At 42.3% G+C, this 14565-nt stretch overlaps 1 protein-coding gene across 3 annotated transcripts in view; it reads left to right on the forward strand.

Moving 5' to 3' along the window:
- myo5b (myosin VB) overlaps nucleotides 1-14565 on the forward strand; it is a 132046-nt gene that overhangs the window by 23309 nt on the left and 94172 nt on the right. For 2 of the 3 annotated variants that reach the window (XM_084046111.1, XM_084046110.1), the window contains exons 4-9: nucleotides 3227-3371; nucleotides 6210-6366; nucleotides 10296-10439; nucleotides 12676-12757; nucleotides 13054-13161; nucleotides 13914-14023. In XM_084046111.1, coding sequence (XP_083902237.1) covers nucleotides 3227-3371; nucleotides 6210-6366; nucleotides 10296-10439; nucleotides 12676-12757; nucleotides 13054-13161; nucleotides 13914-14023 — 746 coding nt within the window. Of the gene's footprint in view, nucleotides 1-3226; nucleotides 3372-6209; nucleotides 6367-6463; nucleotides 6479-10295; nucleotides 10440-12675; nucleotides 12758-13053; nucleotides 13162-13913; nucleotides 14024-14565 lie in introns of those variants that run through there. The other variant, XM_084046112.1, reaches the window with a different exon arrangement.

Raw genomic sequence — 14565 nt, forward strand, 5'->3', positions numbered from 1 at the left:
TGCTGTTAATTTCTATTGCTTACTGTACTGGATATTAAGAATTTTGGGATTTCGCTGTATTTTGTCAAATGTATTGCTGTTGATCAAGACCAAATAAGCGATGGGTTTTTGCCATTAGATGTGCACACTGCACTGCCAGCCACTGACAACCAATTTAATACTTTACTAGAGGCTAGACGCTGCGGCTTTGTGGGTGGATAAAAAAAACACCTTCACTTTGGTGGGTAACGCACAAAGTAACACAATAACGTAGTGTCATTTTAATAATATATTACAGCTTCTCCTTGTAGTAATGCGTTATATTACCCGTTACCGCAATTCGGTAATATATTACGTAACGGCGTCACGTTACCCAACACTGGTTAGCACATCTAGGGTTAAAGAAGTTAAAGTGATTAAGATGCTTTATTAGTGAGGTTGTTCCCTGTGTGTCACCTCCTAATTATCCAGCATCTTGTGACCACACTCTGTGTGTGTGTGTGTGTGTGTGTGTGTGTGTGTGTGTGTGTGTGTGTGTGTGTGTGTGTGTGTGTGTGTGTGTGTGTGTGTGTGTGTGTGTGTGTGTGTGTGTGTGTGTGTGTGTGTGTGTGTGTGTGTGTGTGTGTGTGTGTGTGTGTGTGGTCACAAGTCATGATGCTCGTTAAGAAGCAGAGATAATGTGTGTGAGAACTGAACTGCAGCTTCACTCTGTTCATCCTGAACACACACTCAGACAGACAGACATATGTTTGTTCATGGCAGACAGACAGACAGACAGACAGACAGATCTACAAGCTCATTCCATAGGGCTACACCACACACACATCTACAGATCTGCAAGCTCAGAGCTTGTAGATCAGGTATTTTTGAAAAGTCTTGAAAATTTGCGCAACTCTTTGAATGTATGTATTTTTTGAATACATTTTTAACTCAAATCTTTGCTTCATGGGGGGGGGGGGGGTCCTTGGGGGTCCTTGACATGACAAAAGTTAGAGAACCACTGATTATAGCAACATAAGGTTTTAAAAAAAACTGTTAGGATTTAGAAGACATTTGTAGAATCCCCCAGAAGACAAGATTTGAGTTAAAAATGTTCGCTTTAAAACATACATATTTATTCAAAGATTTGCACACATTTTTCAAAAATAGCAGATCTACAAGCTCATAGCGCTGCACTCTGGGCCGCGCTATGAACATTTGGGTGAGATTGGAGGGCGGAGGCACATGCTCTGTCGCCGTTTGTTATTTAAACTTCCATCACATCTAAGACTATTGTCAAAGGATGCTGCCTCGCTCGGTAGTTAGAATGTGTGTCAGGGACCCCCAGGGGTCCTTTAGGACAGGGGGGGTTTCAACTGATGTTGACCCAGGGACCACCATCCTGACTAAGAGCAACCTGGGGACCACCACTATAGTGTGGGGTGGGTCCATCATGCACCCACCCCACACTATAGTGGTGGGGGGGTTCATGCACCGTTCCATGGGTTAAGATGAGGTGTTTTTTTTTACTTGTTACTCACTAGTCACACTAATCACAGCCTACAGCAGGGGTCTTCAACAGGGGGTCCGGGACCCCTAGGGGGTCCTCAGAGTTACTACAGGGGGTCCGCCAAATCTTTGTGTGATATGATTTATTTTTTTTACCTTAACCACTTGAACCCTAATATCCCTTTTCTGAGGAGAACTTGAGCCAAAAATAGCAGATCTACAAGCTCACAACGCCTCCCAGCAAAGAGGCGTAGAGGGGAAAAAGAGCAGACCAAGTGAAAAAAAAAAGTTTATTCTGAAACACAATTGTATACAATATAGAGTAGGGGGTCCCTGCTTAAGTTCTCTCTCAGCTAGGGGGTCCTTGGCCTGAAAACGTTGAAGACCCCTGGCCTACAGGCATGAGCTGTGATTATCAGTAAGGAGCAGGGATATCATGTTAGTTGGATATGCTGTCTGACACATTTTGAATGCAGCAACTATTTATTTTTTCCCTGGACCAAGCAGCAGTGGCGTCCCCAGGAATTATTCCCCCCCCCCCCTCTATTCCCCCTCAAAAAAGACATTTCAACTCAATCGAAAATCGGTGAAAGTGTCCGTTTTCAAGATGTTTCGTCCATGATCTCTGGAACAGAAGGTCCAATAATCTGCTCAGTTCAAAGCTTGTTGGATGCGTGACTTTGAGGACATTAAGCACGGACCATGACACATTTTTGGGTTATTTGGGTTTTCTAAGGGAGGCGATATCTTCGTTGGGCAGGCGACCGCCTGTCCTGCCTCTACAGTGGTTACGCCTCTGCCAAGCAGGACAGCCAGAGTCCTCTCAGAATAAGTCCCTTTCAGTCAAACACACAAATGTGTGATGATGTGAGACAGATGTATTGCTGTGAGCATTAACAGCGACAGGATGTTCATCATAAAAGCTCACATGACTTTTTGAAATGTTAGATTTGACTTTAATTATTCAACAAGAAACAAGAGTAGCAAATAAAAGTTAAAGGAAAAAAAAAAGGAAAAATAAATATATATATACAGTATACAGTATATACAATTTAATTACATTTCTGAATGCATGGCCAGGGACCACCTGCAATACCTTCGCGGACCACCGGTTGAAAACCCCTGCTTTAGGGGGTTCCAGGGGGTCCCCAACTAAATTATAGTTGGCAACCAAATGGACCCTTACAGGTCTGTAACTCTGAGAGTGTACACATGGTTCCATTTGGTTCTATGTGTACACTCTCAGGGTTAAATGAACGCTCATGGTTGTACTGTGTGTACCCTGTCTGAGTTGTTCTGTGTTACATGTTGTTAATAATGTGTGATTAGTGTAATTCAATGTATATTCCTGTCTCAGGCATTGTGCTGGTGGCCATAAACCTGTATGAACATATGAATATTAATATGTATATTTCTGTCTCAGGCATTGTGCTGGTGGCCATAAACCCGTATGAACATTAATATGAATATGAATATGTATATTTCTGTCTCAGGCATTGTGCTGGTGGCCATAAACCTGTATGAACATATGAATATTAATATGTATATTTCTGTCTCAGGCATTGTGCTGGTGGCCATAAACCTGTATGAACATATGAATATTAATATGTATATTTCTGTCTCTCAGGCATTGTGCTGGTGGCCATAAACCCGTATGAACATTAATATGAATATGTATATTTCTGTCTCTCAGGCATTGTGCTGGTGGCCATAAACCTGTATGAACATTAATATGAATATGTATATTTCTGTCTCTCAGGCATTGTGTTGGTGGCCATAAACCCGTATGAGCAGCTGTCCATCTATGGAGAGGAGGTGATCACGGCGTACAGCGGTCAGAACATGGGGGACATGGACCCTCACATATTCGCTGTGGCCGAGGAGGCCTACAAGCAGATGGCAAGGTAGCACCATGCAGTGCAGTGTGAAGTAACTAATAATAATAATAATAATAATAACTCAGGTTTATATAGCACTTTGCTAAGAACCCAAAGTCACTTTACGTAAAGAAAATGAAGGAACCAACTTTATTAAGAAGAAAAACTATTATGATAATAATAATAATAATCAGATTGAGATGACTCTACGACAGCATGTGGAGAGGATTCTTTAGGCTCTCAGATTAAAGTGTCTTCATTCTAAAAACATGTTTGTTTGACTAGCATTCATACTTTTGTCAGGTGTGTGTGTGTGTGTGTGTGTGTGTGTGTGTGTGTGTGTGTGTGTGTGTGTGTGTGTGTGTGTGTGTGTGTGTGGCTCTGTGAAGGCTCTGTTCCATTTAGTGTAACACAGTGGTTCTAATGAAGGCTCTGTTCCATTTAGTGTAACACGGTGGTTCTAATGAAGGCTCTGTTCCATTTAGTGTAGCACAGTGGTTCTAATGAAGGCTCTGTTCCATTTAGTGTAACACAGTGGTTCTAATGAAGGCTCTGTTCCATTTAGTGTAACACAGTGGTTCTAATGAAGGCTCTGTTCCATTTAGTGTAACACAGTGGTTCTAATGAAGGCTCTGTTCCATTTAGTGTAACACAGTGGTTCTAATGAAGGCTCTGTTCCATTTAGTGTAACACAGTGGTTCTAATGAAGGCTCTGTTCCATTTAGTGTAACACAGTGGTTCTAATGAAGGCTCTGTTCCATTTAGTGTAACACAGTGGTTCTAATGAAGGCTCTGTTCCATTTAGTGTAACACAGTGGTTCTAATGAAGGCTCTGTTCCATTTAGTGTTGCACAGTGGTTCTAATGAAGGCTCTGTTCCATTCAGTGTAGCACAGTGGTTCTAATGAAGGCTCTGTTCCATTCAGTGTAGCACAGTAGGACACACAAGGACCCCATAACTCTGAGAGTGGCCAAATGGGACCCTTGGTTCTATTTGTACACACTCTGAGTTACAGACCCGTAAGGGTCCATTTGGTTACATTTGTACACTCTCAGAGTAAGGCATTTGGAACCCCCTCAAGGACCCATGAGGGTCCCTGGACCACACTTTGAGACCCACTGGTGTAGCAGAGAGTTTCCATTGAGTCAACACCCTGACTCTGTTTGACCAGAATGGAACAGAGCCTTCATTAGTGTCATTGTAACAACCAGAATGGAACAGAGCCTTCATTAGTGTCATTGTAACAACCAGAATGGAACAGAGCCTTCATTAGCGTCATTGTAACAACCAGAATGGAACAGAGCCTTCATTAGTGTCATTGTAACAACCAGAATGGAACAGAGCCTTCATTAGTATCATTGTAACAACCAGAATGGAACAGAGCCTTCATTAGTGTCATTGTAACAACCAGAATGGAACAGAGCCTTCATTAGTGTCATTGTAACAACCAGAATGGAACAGAGCCTTCATTAGTGTCACTGTAACAACCAGAATGGAACAGAGCCTTCATTAGTGTCATTGTAACAACTAGAATGGAACAGAGCCTTCATTAGTGTCATTGTAACAACCAGAATGGAACAGAGCCTTCATTAGAATCATTGGTAACACCGGTTGAAGGAAGTAAGGAAGAGGCCCAATTCCTCTCCAATATGTCTGCTGTGCACAGAGCCTATTACTCAATCAAGTGAATAATGTTTGGGTTATATTTAGGTTTGGCACAGAGCCATGGGCGGGGCAGTGTGCAGACAGTTGACTGTAGACAATAGTATTGTCCATGAAAATCCAACACGCCTGTTTTAATGCTCTTAGCTGCATGGTGTGTTTTTAAGGTCAGCCTTAGGGCAAGGTAGTTAAAAAGAAGGTACGGTCATCTACGTCATTGGTTCTCAAAGTGGGGTCCGGGGACCCCCAGGGGTCCTTGAGGGAGTTCCAGGGGGTCCCCAGCTAAATGATGCATAGGAACCAAATGGACCCATATGGGTCTGTAACTCTGAGAGTGTACAAATGGAACCAAATGGACCCTAACGGGTCCATTTGCAGGGGTGCACATAACTGGTGCGCAGGTGCGCATGCGCACCCAAAATAAAAAATGCGCACCACATCAGGCGACGCGAGGCGCTTTTGCGTACCAACAGCTGGGACAGGAATTTCCAAGCTTTTATTTTTTAGCAAAACTAAAAAATAAAAGCCTGGAGATCGAGGCTAGGAATTTACTTCCTGAAGCCACACTCACACAATCACTCTAAAGCACCCGTCGGCCCCATGTACAGCCATTAGGCACAGGGAGAGAGATATGACTCGCGTCGCTTCGCATCGCCTCGCATTGCCTCGCTGCGTGCACGCAGCCAGCAGCGGCTGTTAGAGGCACTCGTCACCGATGATGAACGCACCGTAATGGTGCCAAATATGCCGTGAACGTCCCAATCTGACGGATAAAATCAGCGCAGCAGCACAGGGCACCAACCTTGGGGGCTTCACCTAACAGTGTGAGAATAAAAACGGCGAAAATCGGCGGAATTTAGAAGCAGAGCTTGACATGTCCTTGACATGAAAAAGTTTGAGAACCACTGCTATCCAGCAATTCCAGTCGGCAGATTTGAGACGCAAGTCTGTGCACACGCGTGCCGCTGGATGTGAAAGCGGGCTTCCACGACGTGTTGTGAGCTTGTATATCTGCTATTTCTTTGTTGTACAATGAAGTTTAAATACATGTGTGTGTGTGTGTGTGTGTGTGTGTGTGTGTGTGTGTGTGTGTGTGTGTGTGTGTGTGTGTGTGTGTGTGTGTGTGTGTGTGGTTGTGTGTGTGTGGTTGTGTGTGTGTGTGTGTGTGTGTGTGTGGTTGTGTGTGTTTGTGTGGTCGTGCAGAGACGAGAGAAACCAGTCCATCATCGTCAGCGGCGAGTCGGGCGCCGGGAAGACGGTTTCCGCCAAATACGCCATGCGCTACTTCGCCACCGTGGGAGGATCCTTTAACGACACCAACGTAGAAGAGAAGGTGCTGGCCTCCAGTCCCATTATGGAGGTGAGTTATCATTATTATTATTATTATACATGTTCCCTGGCCTCCAGTCCCATTATAAATGAGTTATTATTATTATTATACATGTTCCCTGGCCTCCAGTCCCATTATGGAGGTGAGTTATTATCCTACTACTTTAATTAAAATGGCCACCTGTGGTGTAGGTCCTGGGTAGGGATGGAGCTCGTTCATTTTTATTGATAATGAGCACCTTATCGAGGCTGCTTATCGAGCCGAGCTTTTATCGAGCCCACTATCGATCTTTTTCTATTATTAAGAAAAAAGACGTGAGACGAAAAATTCTGAACAGAACCGGTATCTTTTTTTATTGGCCAGTTGTGACAGTGAGTTTGTGGCTGACCACTATCTAAAATTAAATGAAGATGACAAAAGTAAAAAATATTTTTGCCTATCATTAAAACAACCATTCATATAATGTGCAATAAGTGTTAAATGTCTTTATATTATGAATAGTACTGTAATAATTACTATAAAATCTCCATGTCTCTTCAACTTTTTATAAACAAAAAATGCATAGTTGTTTTTTCTATTGTTTTAACCAAAATATATCACTTGCACTACATTTTGCTAGGGCCTTCAAATACAGTACTTTTCTAACAGACAGAAGGCAAGTGACCTTTTTACTTTTGGAAAATAATATTGAAGAAACGGTTAATGTGTTTACTGTCACTTTAAAAGCGCAATGTATACTTCATCGTACGACGGTGTCACGCACCAAACATAGCCGATCTCCAAGCTCACACTGCGTCGGTTCGCACCACGTTGTGAGCTTGTAGATCTGCCATTTTCGGCAACGATAGACTGAGGGATGGACACGGTCACAGGGAAATCTCATACGGATTATTATCAACTTGCTACCTTGGGTTGAAGAGGACAAGTGAAACTTTTGAGCGTTTCACTCGTTGACGCCATTGTTTCACCGCTGCACCGCACATGTAAACACAGAGACGCAACCCGAGTGTACAAATGGAACCAAATGGACGCTTACAGCCCCCTTAAAATAGTGATGAGCCAATAAAATTCATCTTCCTTGTTTCCCCGGGCAGCGCTGTTTGGCACAACTTGCAGCTATCAATACACTTTTAGACCAACATGTTTGTGCCAGCGTGGGTGATCAGATTTATTTCTTGATCGCCTCCTGTTTTGATAGTTTAGACATGACGTCATGGGCCGCTACACTCGATAACAGGCTCGACAAGCCTAAAGCTTATCGAAAACCGGGTCTCGATAAATTCATGCCCGGGTATAAAATGGACCCGGTTTTCGAGCTCCATCCCTAGTCCTGGGTTGGCCAGCACACGATCACTCCACTTGCCTCCAAACATACCACAGACTATGGATCAGTGCTCTGGCTAATGCTTAGGCTTCTTTCCTCACCTTCAATGTACTTACATATTGTGCAGTTCATATAAAACGACATTCTTTTTATTCAGGCACATTTTAGCCACCTTTTTTTTTTGGCCGCTAGGACCCCACCCTACTGCCAGAGCTGCCAAGTCTCACCGTTTGAGAGTGAGAGTCACGCAATTTAACCTCTTCACACGCCTCACACCACACTTGCCATTTCACATGCTTTTTCCCCTCTCACAGCAAAAAAAACAGCAACCGGGTGGAAAACGGAACGCTCGTCCTAAAACACACTGCCCCATTTTTTCCGCGGACCGTGGCCGCCGGATTAGATCCGGGCTGAAAAACGCAGCCCCAAAACACACTCGACCCCATTTCTTTCGCCGACCGAGCCCTCCGGATATACCCCGGGGCGAGCGTGTTTTGGGACGAGGCGTTCTTGTATTCCATCACACGGCCAACATGGGATTTCATTCACTGGCTTGTTTACGAGTCGAATTTGGGGAAAGAAAATAATCAGGAGCTCAAAAACATAATGAGAGGAGTTAAAAAAAAAAAAAAAAAAATAGCAGATCGAGCTTGTAAATCTGCTATTTTTGAATAGCCAACGCATAAATGGATAAAGGGGTTACAATTATTGTGATGGTGTATTAACTCATTGAGTGCCAGGATTGCCAGAATTATTTCAGAATTGATTGTGAAAAGTGCCAGAGTTTTTTTTCACAGAAAACAAAAAGTGCTTAGGAAGGGAGATACAGCCTTTTTCAGTTCTAAGTTAAACAAGGAGTGGATGGAGCTGCACATCTTCAGTCGATGATATCTTGGGTTCTGAACATGTTTTTCATGTGTTTGACTTGTTTTTTTCAAAAACACGTCAAAAGCACCCAGCGCCATAGCGGTAAAAACACGTGAAACACGCTAATGGCACTCAGTGAGTTGCTTGGGACCCCCCTGGGGGGGGGGGGGGGGGGGGGGGGTTCCAGGGGTGTATGTGTTTCTGTTTACCTTGTTTATTGTAAGTCAGTCTGGATTCTAAGGCTGCAACAACTAATCGATTAATCGATTAAAAATCGATTACTAAATTAGTTGCCAACTAATTTGATAATCGATTAATCGATAATGGAATTTCATTAATATAATAATAAATTCAATGTAATATTGGCTATTTTATCCAAAATGTAAAAAAAATAAAAATGGAAAGTGTTTTTAAGTAAAGTAAAGTAAACATGATTAGAACATGCTTAAACATTCGACAATTAAGGTCCAATATTTCTACAAAACTACAAATTGCTACAAAACCTATATATCCAGTCGTTTTGGGGCATAAACAAGAAGTTGAAGGATAACATTAAGTCTGATAATGATGTACAATGCGTGTTCACATCAAGTATACTTTACATTACTTAAGACCGTTAAGTGCCCACCTATCCTGTATCCCTTTTTTAAATGAAACATTTGAATTTAAAAGAGTACTGTTACCCTTTAGCCTAAAATATGTTTTTTTTTAATCAAATCAAGCAGTCAGAAGAAAATAAAAGGTACCATAAGGTGTCTTTTATTTATTTTGATATGTATTTATGTATTTTATGGGCAGTAGCCTAATCAGCAGCTGAGCAAAATTGTATAATATGTGCTTTTAAATTAATTATTCATCTGTATTTTTAGATAGAACATGCCTAAAACAACCTAAAATCAAAATGATCAGGTAATCGCTAAATAAGTGCGATAATCCAATTAATCGATTAATCGTTAAGATAATCGACCGATTCATCGATTATGAAATTAATCGTTAGTTGCAGCCCTACTGGATTCAGTCTCTGGAGTGTCTTAATGCTTACATTGTCCATCGACGATGACTCTGAAAATCTTAGTGTTGGCGTCTGTATGAATATGGCATGTACAGTATATTTGAATGTGTGTGTGTGTGTTTATGCACACATTCAGGTGTATATGTTACACACACGTGATGGTGTGTGGGTAAGTATGAAGTCATGAATGTAAATATTGAAACATTTTGAGTGTTCGATTAATACGAAACAACTAAAGTAGTTTTAAATGTAATTGTGGATAATTTTTGAGTGTTTGAGTGTAAACTAAATCATTGGTTCTCAAAGTGGGGTCCGTGGACCCCCAGGGGTACTTGAGGGGGTTCCAGGGGGTCCCCAGCTAAATGATGGACAGGAACCAAATGGACCCTTATGTGTCTGTAACTCTGAGAGTGTACAAATGGAACCAAATGGACCCGTTAGGGTCCATTTGGTTCCATTTGTACACTCTCAGAGTTAAATTAACATTGATTTTACAACATGAATTGGGGTCCCAGAGACATACATGCCATTAAATGGGGGTCCGTAGCCTCTAATGCATGTCAAACTGGGGGTCCTTGAAATTAAAATGGTTGAAATCACTGCTAGAGAGCCGTAAAAATCTTCTATTATGGGGGTCCCTGGCTTATCTTTTCAAATGGGGGTCCGCGGTCTAATCCTTGGCACGAAAAGGTTTGAGAACCACTGAACTAAACTAAACTAAACTAAACTAAACTAAAAACGTTTTCCCTCCTCCAGGCCATCGGGAACGCAAAGACCACCCGTAACGACAACAGCAGCCGCTTCGGGAAGTACATCCAGATCGGTTTCGACCGGCGCTTCCACATCATAGGAGCCAACATGAGGACCTATCTGCTGGAGAAGTCCAGGGTGGTGTTTCAGGTACATCCTCCTGTAATTCCACAAAGCTCTGTGAGGGTGGTGTGCCCAAAATCTCTTCTGCCCGGTTCTCCTCAGTGGCTGGAGCAATTGCTCTGCATTTGCACACAGCCATAGGTACCCTCACAAAAAAACATGTAGTAATCCTGGTCACTATACTGCCTCCCCCTGGTCAGCCGGGGCGCCTGATGGAGGGGAAAGGAACTGGTTGGAATAACGTGTTCCTTCCACGCGCTACGTCCTACCGGGGAAACTCTCCTGTCAGGTGATAAGAAGGTCAGTTGGCTCTCATGCATTGAAGGAGGCATGAGCTCGGCCCTGGCCTCCCTAGGTTGGCAGAGGGAAGGTAGTGCCCATGATCACACGCTTAGGCATTGGCACTGGGTGAAATAAATAGGGGTTACAAAATCGTGGGATAAAAATGTAATAAAATACAAAATCAATTTATGATGGATTACTCGATTACTCGATTACACGATCCACCCGCCAATCGCTTTAAAAGACGTAGGAGGGTCTCGTAGAATCGGAGAACAAAAATTGTGCCGATAATCCATTCCATAGTGATGGGCAGTTGAATGAGGGGTGGTTTTTGCCAAAAAGCTCATGTTTTTTTTGCCAAAAAGCTCATAGTGCGGCACAGAGTGCCGCACTATGAGCTTGTAGATCTGCTGTTTTCTTTTAAATCGTGAACATTTTTGCAAATCTTTGAATACATATATATATATATATATATGTTTTAAAGCGAACATTTTTAACTCCGATCTTTGCTTCTGGGGGGTCCCTGGAACAACATATTTTGAGATGGGGGTCCGTGGCCAAATTTGTATCCTTTTGAGGGGTCCTTGACATGGAAAAAGTTGGAGCACCACTGATATAGAAACATACTGTTAGGGTTTAGAAAACATTTTTAGATATGTATTTAGCCGTGAACCCCAATCTCAAAATGTTTTGTTCCAGGGACCCCCATGAAACACAGATTTGAGTTACAGATGTTTGCTTTGAAAATATATCTATTTCAAAACGTTATTTCAGACACGCAGGGGATCCATATATCATACAAATAAGACAGACAGTATAAAAAGTAAAAAAAATAAAAATAATTAAAAACAAATAAGAACATACAATTATATACAAGTCACACATAGAGACTGTTTCTCCAGTGAATCCTTAGCCTAGATGAGTACCGGAGACACCTTTTCCCAGGATTGACCATATCCTCAATTATACTGTTCCTGGACTCATCCAAGCGAGTCATGAATCCAAACATGTGCCTTAAGAGAGCCTCACAGGTGGGTATACCACATGACACAAATAAGTGACTGGCACTATGCCATCTAGGGCATTGGTTCTCAAAGGGGGGTCCGGGGACCCCCAGGGGTACTTGAGGATTAGGCACCAAAATGGACCCTTATGGGTCTGTAACTCTGAGAGTGTCCAAATGGAACCAAATGGACCCTGACGGGTCCATTTGGTTCCATTTGGACACTCAGAGTTAAATTGACATTGATTTTACAATATAAATTGCGGTCCAAGTGATAAGAAATGCCATTAAATGGGGGTCTGTAGCCCTAATGCATGTCAAACTGGGGGTCCTTGAAATGTAAATGGCTGAGAATCACTGCTAGAGCCGTAAAAATATCTTCTCTTATGGGGGTCCCTGGCATATCTTTTGAAGTGGGGGTCCGCGGGCTAATAAGTGTCAATTTGGGGGTCCTTGACATGAACAAGTTTGAGAACCACTGATCTAGGGACCTTAAGTATAATCCTCAGGGCATCATTATATGCAACCTTGAGCCTCTGCATACTACTCTTCTTGTATGAGCACCACAAGAAGGCTGTATGCATGGGAGTGCAAAATGCTTTAAATAGAGCACATTTAACAGGATCAGAACACATACTGAACCTCTGAAGCAGCATGTTGGCCTGTGCATAAAGTATACGGCACTGCCTGGAGATATCTCTATCATCTTGTAGATTATCAGTAAATATATGACCCAAATACTTGATTTCCTGACACACTGACAAAGATTTGCACGAATGTTCACGATTTTTCAAAAATAGCAGATCTACAAGCTCGAGCTTTTGTATATTTGCTGTTTTTGAATAGCCAAAGAAATCTAAAATGACACGGATGTGTTTCCTTATTGAATGGTGTTATGGAGTCAGTGTTTTATAGAGTCATGTTATGAGTCAGTGTTTTATAGAGTCATGTCATGGAGTCAGTGTTTTTGTCTTGAAGGCAGAGGATGAGAGGAACTATCACATCTTCTACCAGCTGTGTGCCTCTGCCAGCCTCCCGGAGTTCAGAGACCTGGCCTTGAGTACGTATCTCTGTTCCAAATGTACAGTATGAGCTCACAACGTTTCAAATGTACAGTATGAGCTCACAACGTTTCAAATGTACAGTATGAGCTCACAATGTTTCAAATGTACAGTATGAGCTCACAATGTTTCAAATGTACAGTATGAGCTCACAATGTTTCAAATGTACAGTATGAGCTCACAACGTTTCAAATGTACAGTATGAGCTCACAATGCGCCGCCATGCGTCTGTATCTTATCCTAATCATCCTCATCATCATCATGATAATCATAGCGTGTTTGTGTTGTGATGCAGCGAGTGCAGAGGATTTCACCTACACATCGCTAGGAGAGAACATCTTCATTGAAGGAGTGAATGATGCCCACGACCTGGAGAAGACCAAGGAAGCGTTCTCACTGCTGGGTGAGAATCATTCATTTATTGATCTGAAGACCAGCGAATAAGGGTCCATGTGGTTCCATTTGTACACTCTCGTAGTTACAGACCTGTAATAGGGTCCATGTGGTTCCATTTGTACACTCTCGTAGTTACAGACCTGTAATAGGGTCCATTTGGTTCCATTTGTACACTCTCAGAGTTACAGACCTGTAAGGGTCCATTTGGTTCCTAACTTTGCTTAAGTGTTAAGTGGTTCTGTTTTCCCACAGTGCTGTAAAGTGTTTGTTCAGTAACAGCTTTTAACTAAACATTAAATACATTTTCATTTTCATATTGTACGTTGAAAATATGACTTACCAAATGGACCCCCTATCACACAGGATGTAAAATATGACTTACCAAATGGACCCCCTATCACACAGGATGTAAAATATGACTTACCAAATGGACCCCCTATCACACAGGATGTAAAATATGACTTACCAAATGGACCCCCTATCACACAGGATGATGTGTTCTTTGTGTTCTTTGGCAATAGTCTGGTTATTGCATCTCTCTTGTCTTGTTGTGAAAGCCAGTGTGTATAATGGTGACGTATGTCCAGGTGTGAATGAAAGCCAGTGTGTATAATAGTGACGTATGTCCAGGTGTGAATGAAAGCCAGTGTGTATAATAGTGACGTATGTCCAGGTGTGAATGAAAGCCAGTGTGTATAATAGTGACGTATGTCCAGGTGTGAATGAAAGCCAGTGTGTATAATGGTGATTTCTGTCCAGGTGTGAAGGAGAGCAGTCAGGGCAGCATTTTCAAGATCATGGCGTCCATCCTCCACCTGGGCAACGTGGACATCTGTTCCGAGAGAGACGGAGACTCCTGTCACATCCCGGTAGGATGTTATTAAAGCTAACAGACTCCTGTCACATCCCGGTAGGATGTTATTAAAGCTAACAGACTCCTGTCACATCCCGGTAGGATGTTATTAAAGCTAACAGACTCCTGTCACATCCCGGTAGGATGTTATTAAAGCTAACACATTTTTCATATTCCATCCTGATTGGCTAAAAATGTCTTCCAAAGTTTGTAGGAGTGCTCTGTTTTGAACAAAATGCCTCAAATCATGAACACAGCATGCAGTTTCCTTGACATTTTCCACGCATGTTCCCACTATGCCCATGAAGAAATGCCACTTGAACATTTTCAAATCAGCCTCATGGTGGGGCTATAACAGGCCGATTTGTGTTTTTACCTATAACTGCACCGATCTGTGTAAAACTTTGTAAGTGCACTCCCTAGAGGTCAAGGAAAAACCTTTGCCCTGCATTTTTCACATCTGCCTTTTATAGCACCACCAGGAGGCCGACTTATGTAAAACACATTTTTTTATATTACGATTTTATCCAAATTTCACGCACATCGGTACACATGATC

Source organism: Gymnoscopelus microlampas, assembly GCF_963454915.1.
Source record: "Gymnoscopelus microlampas genome assembly, chromosome: 21".
Classification (NCBI taxonomy): Eukaryota; Metazoa; Chordata; class Actinopteri; order Myctophiformes; family Myctophidae; genus Gymnoscopelus; species Gymnoscopelus microlampas.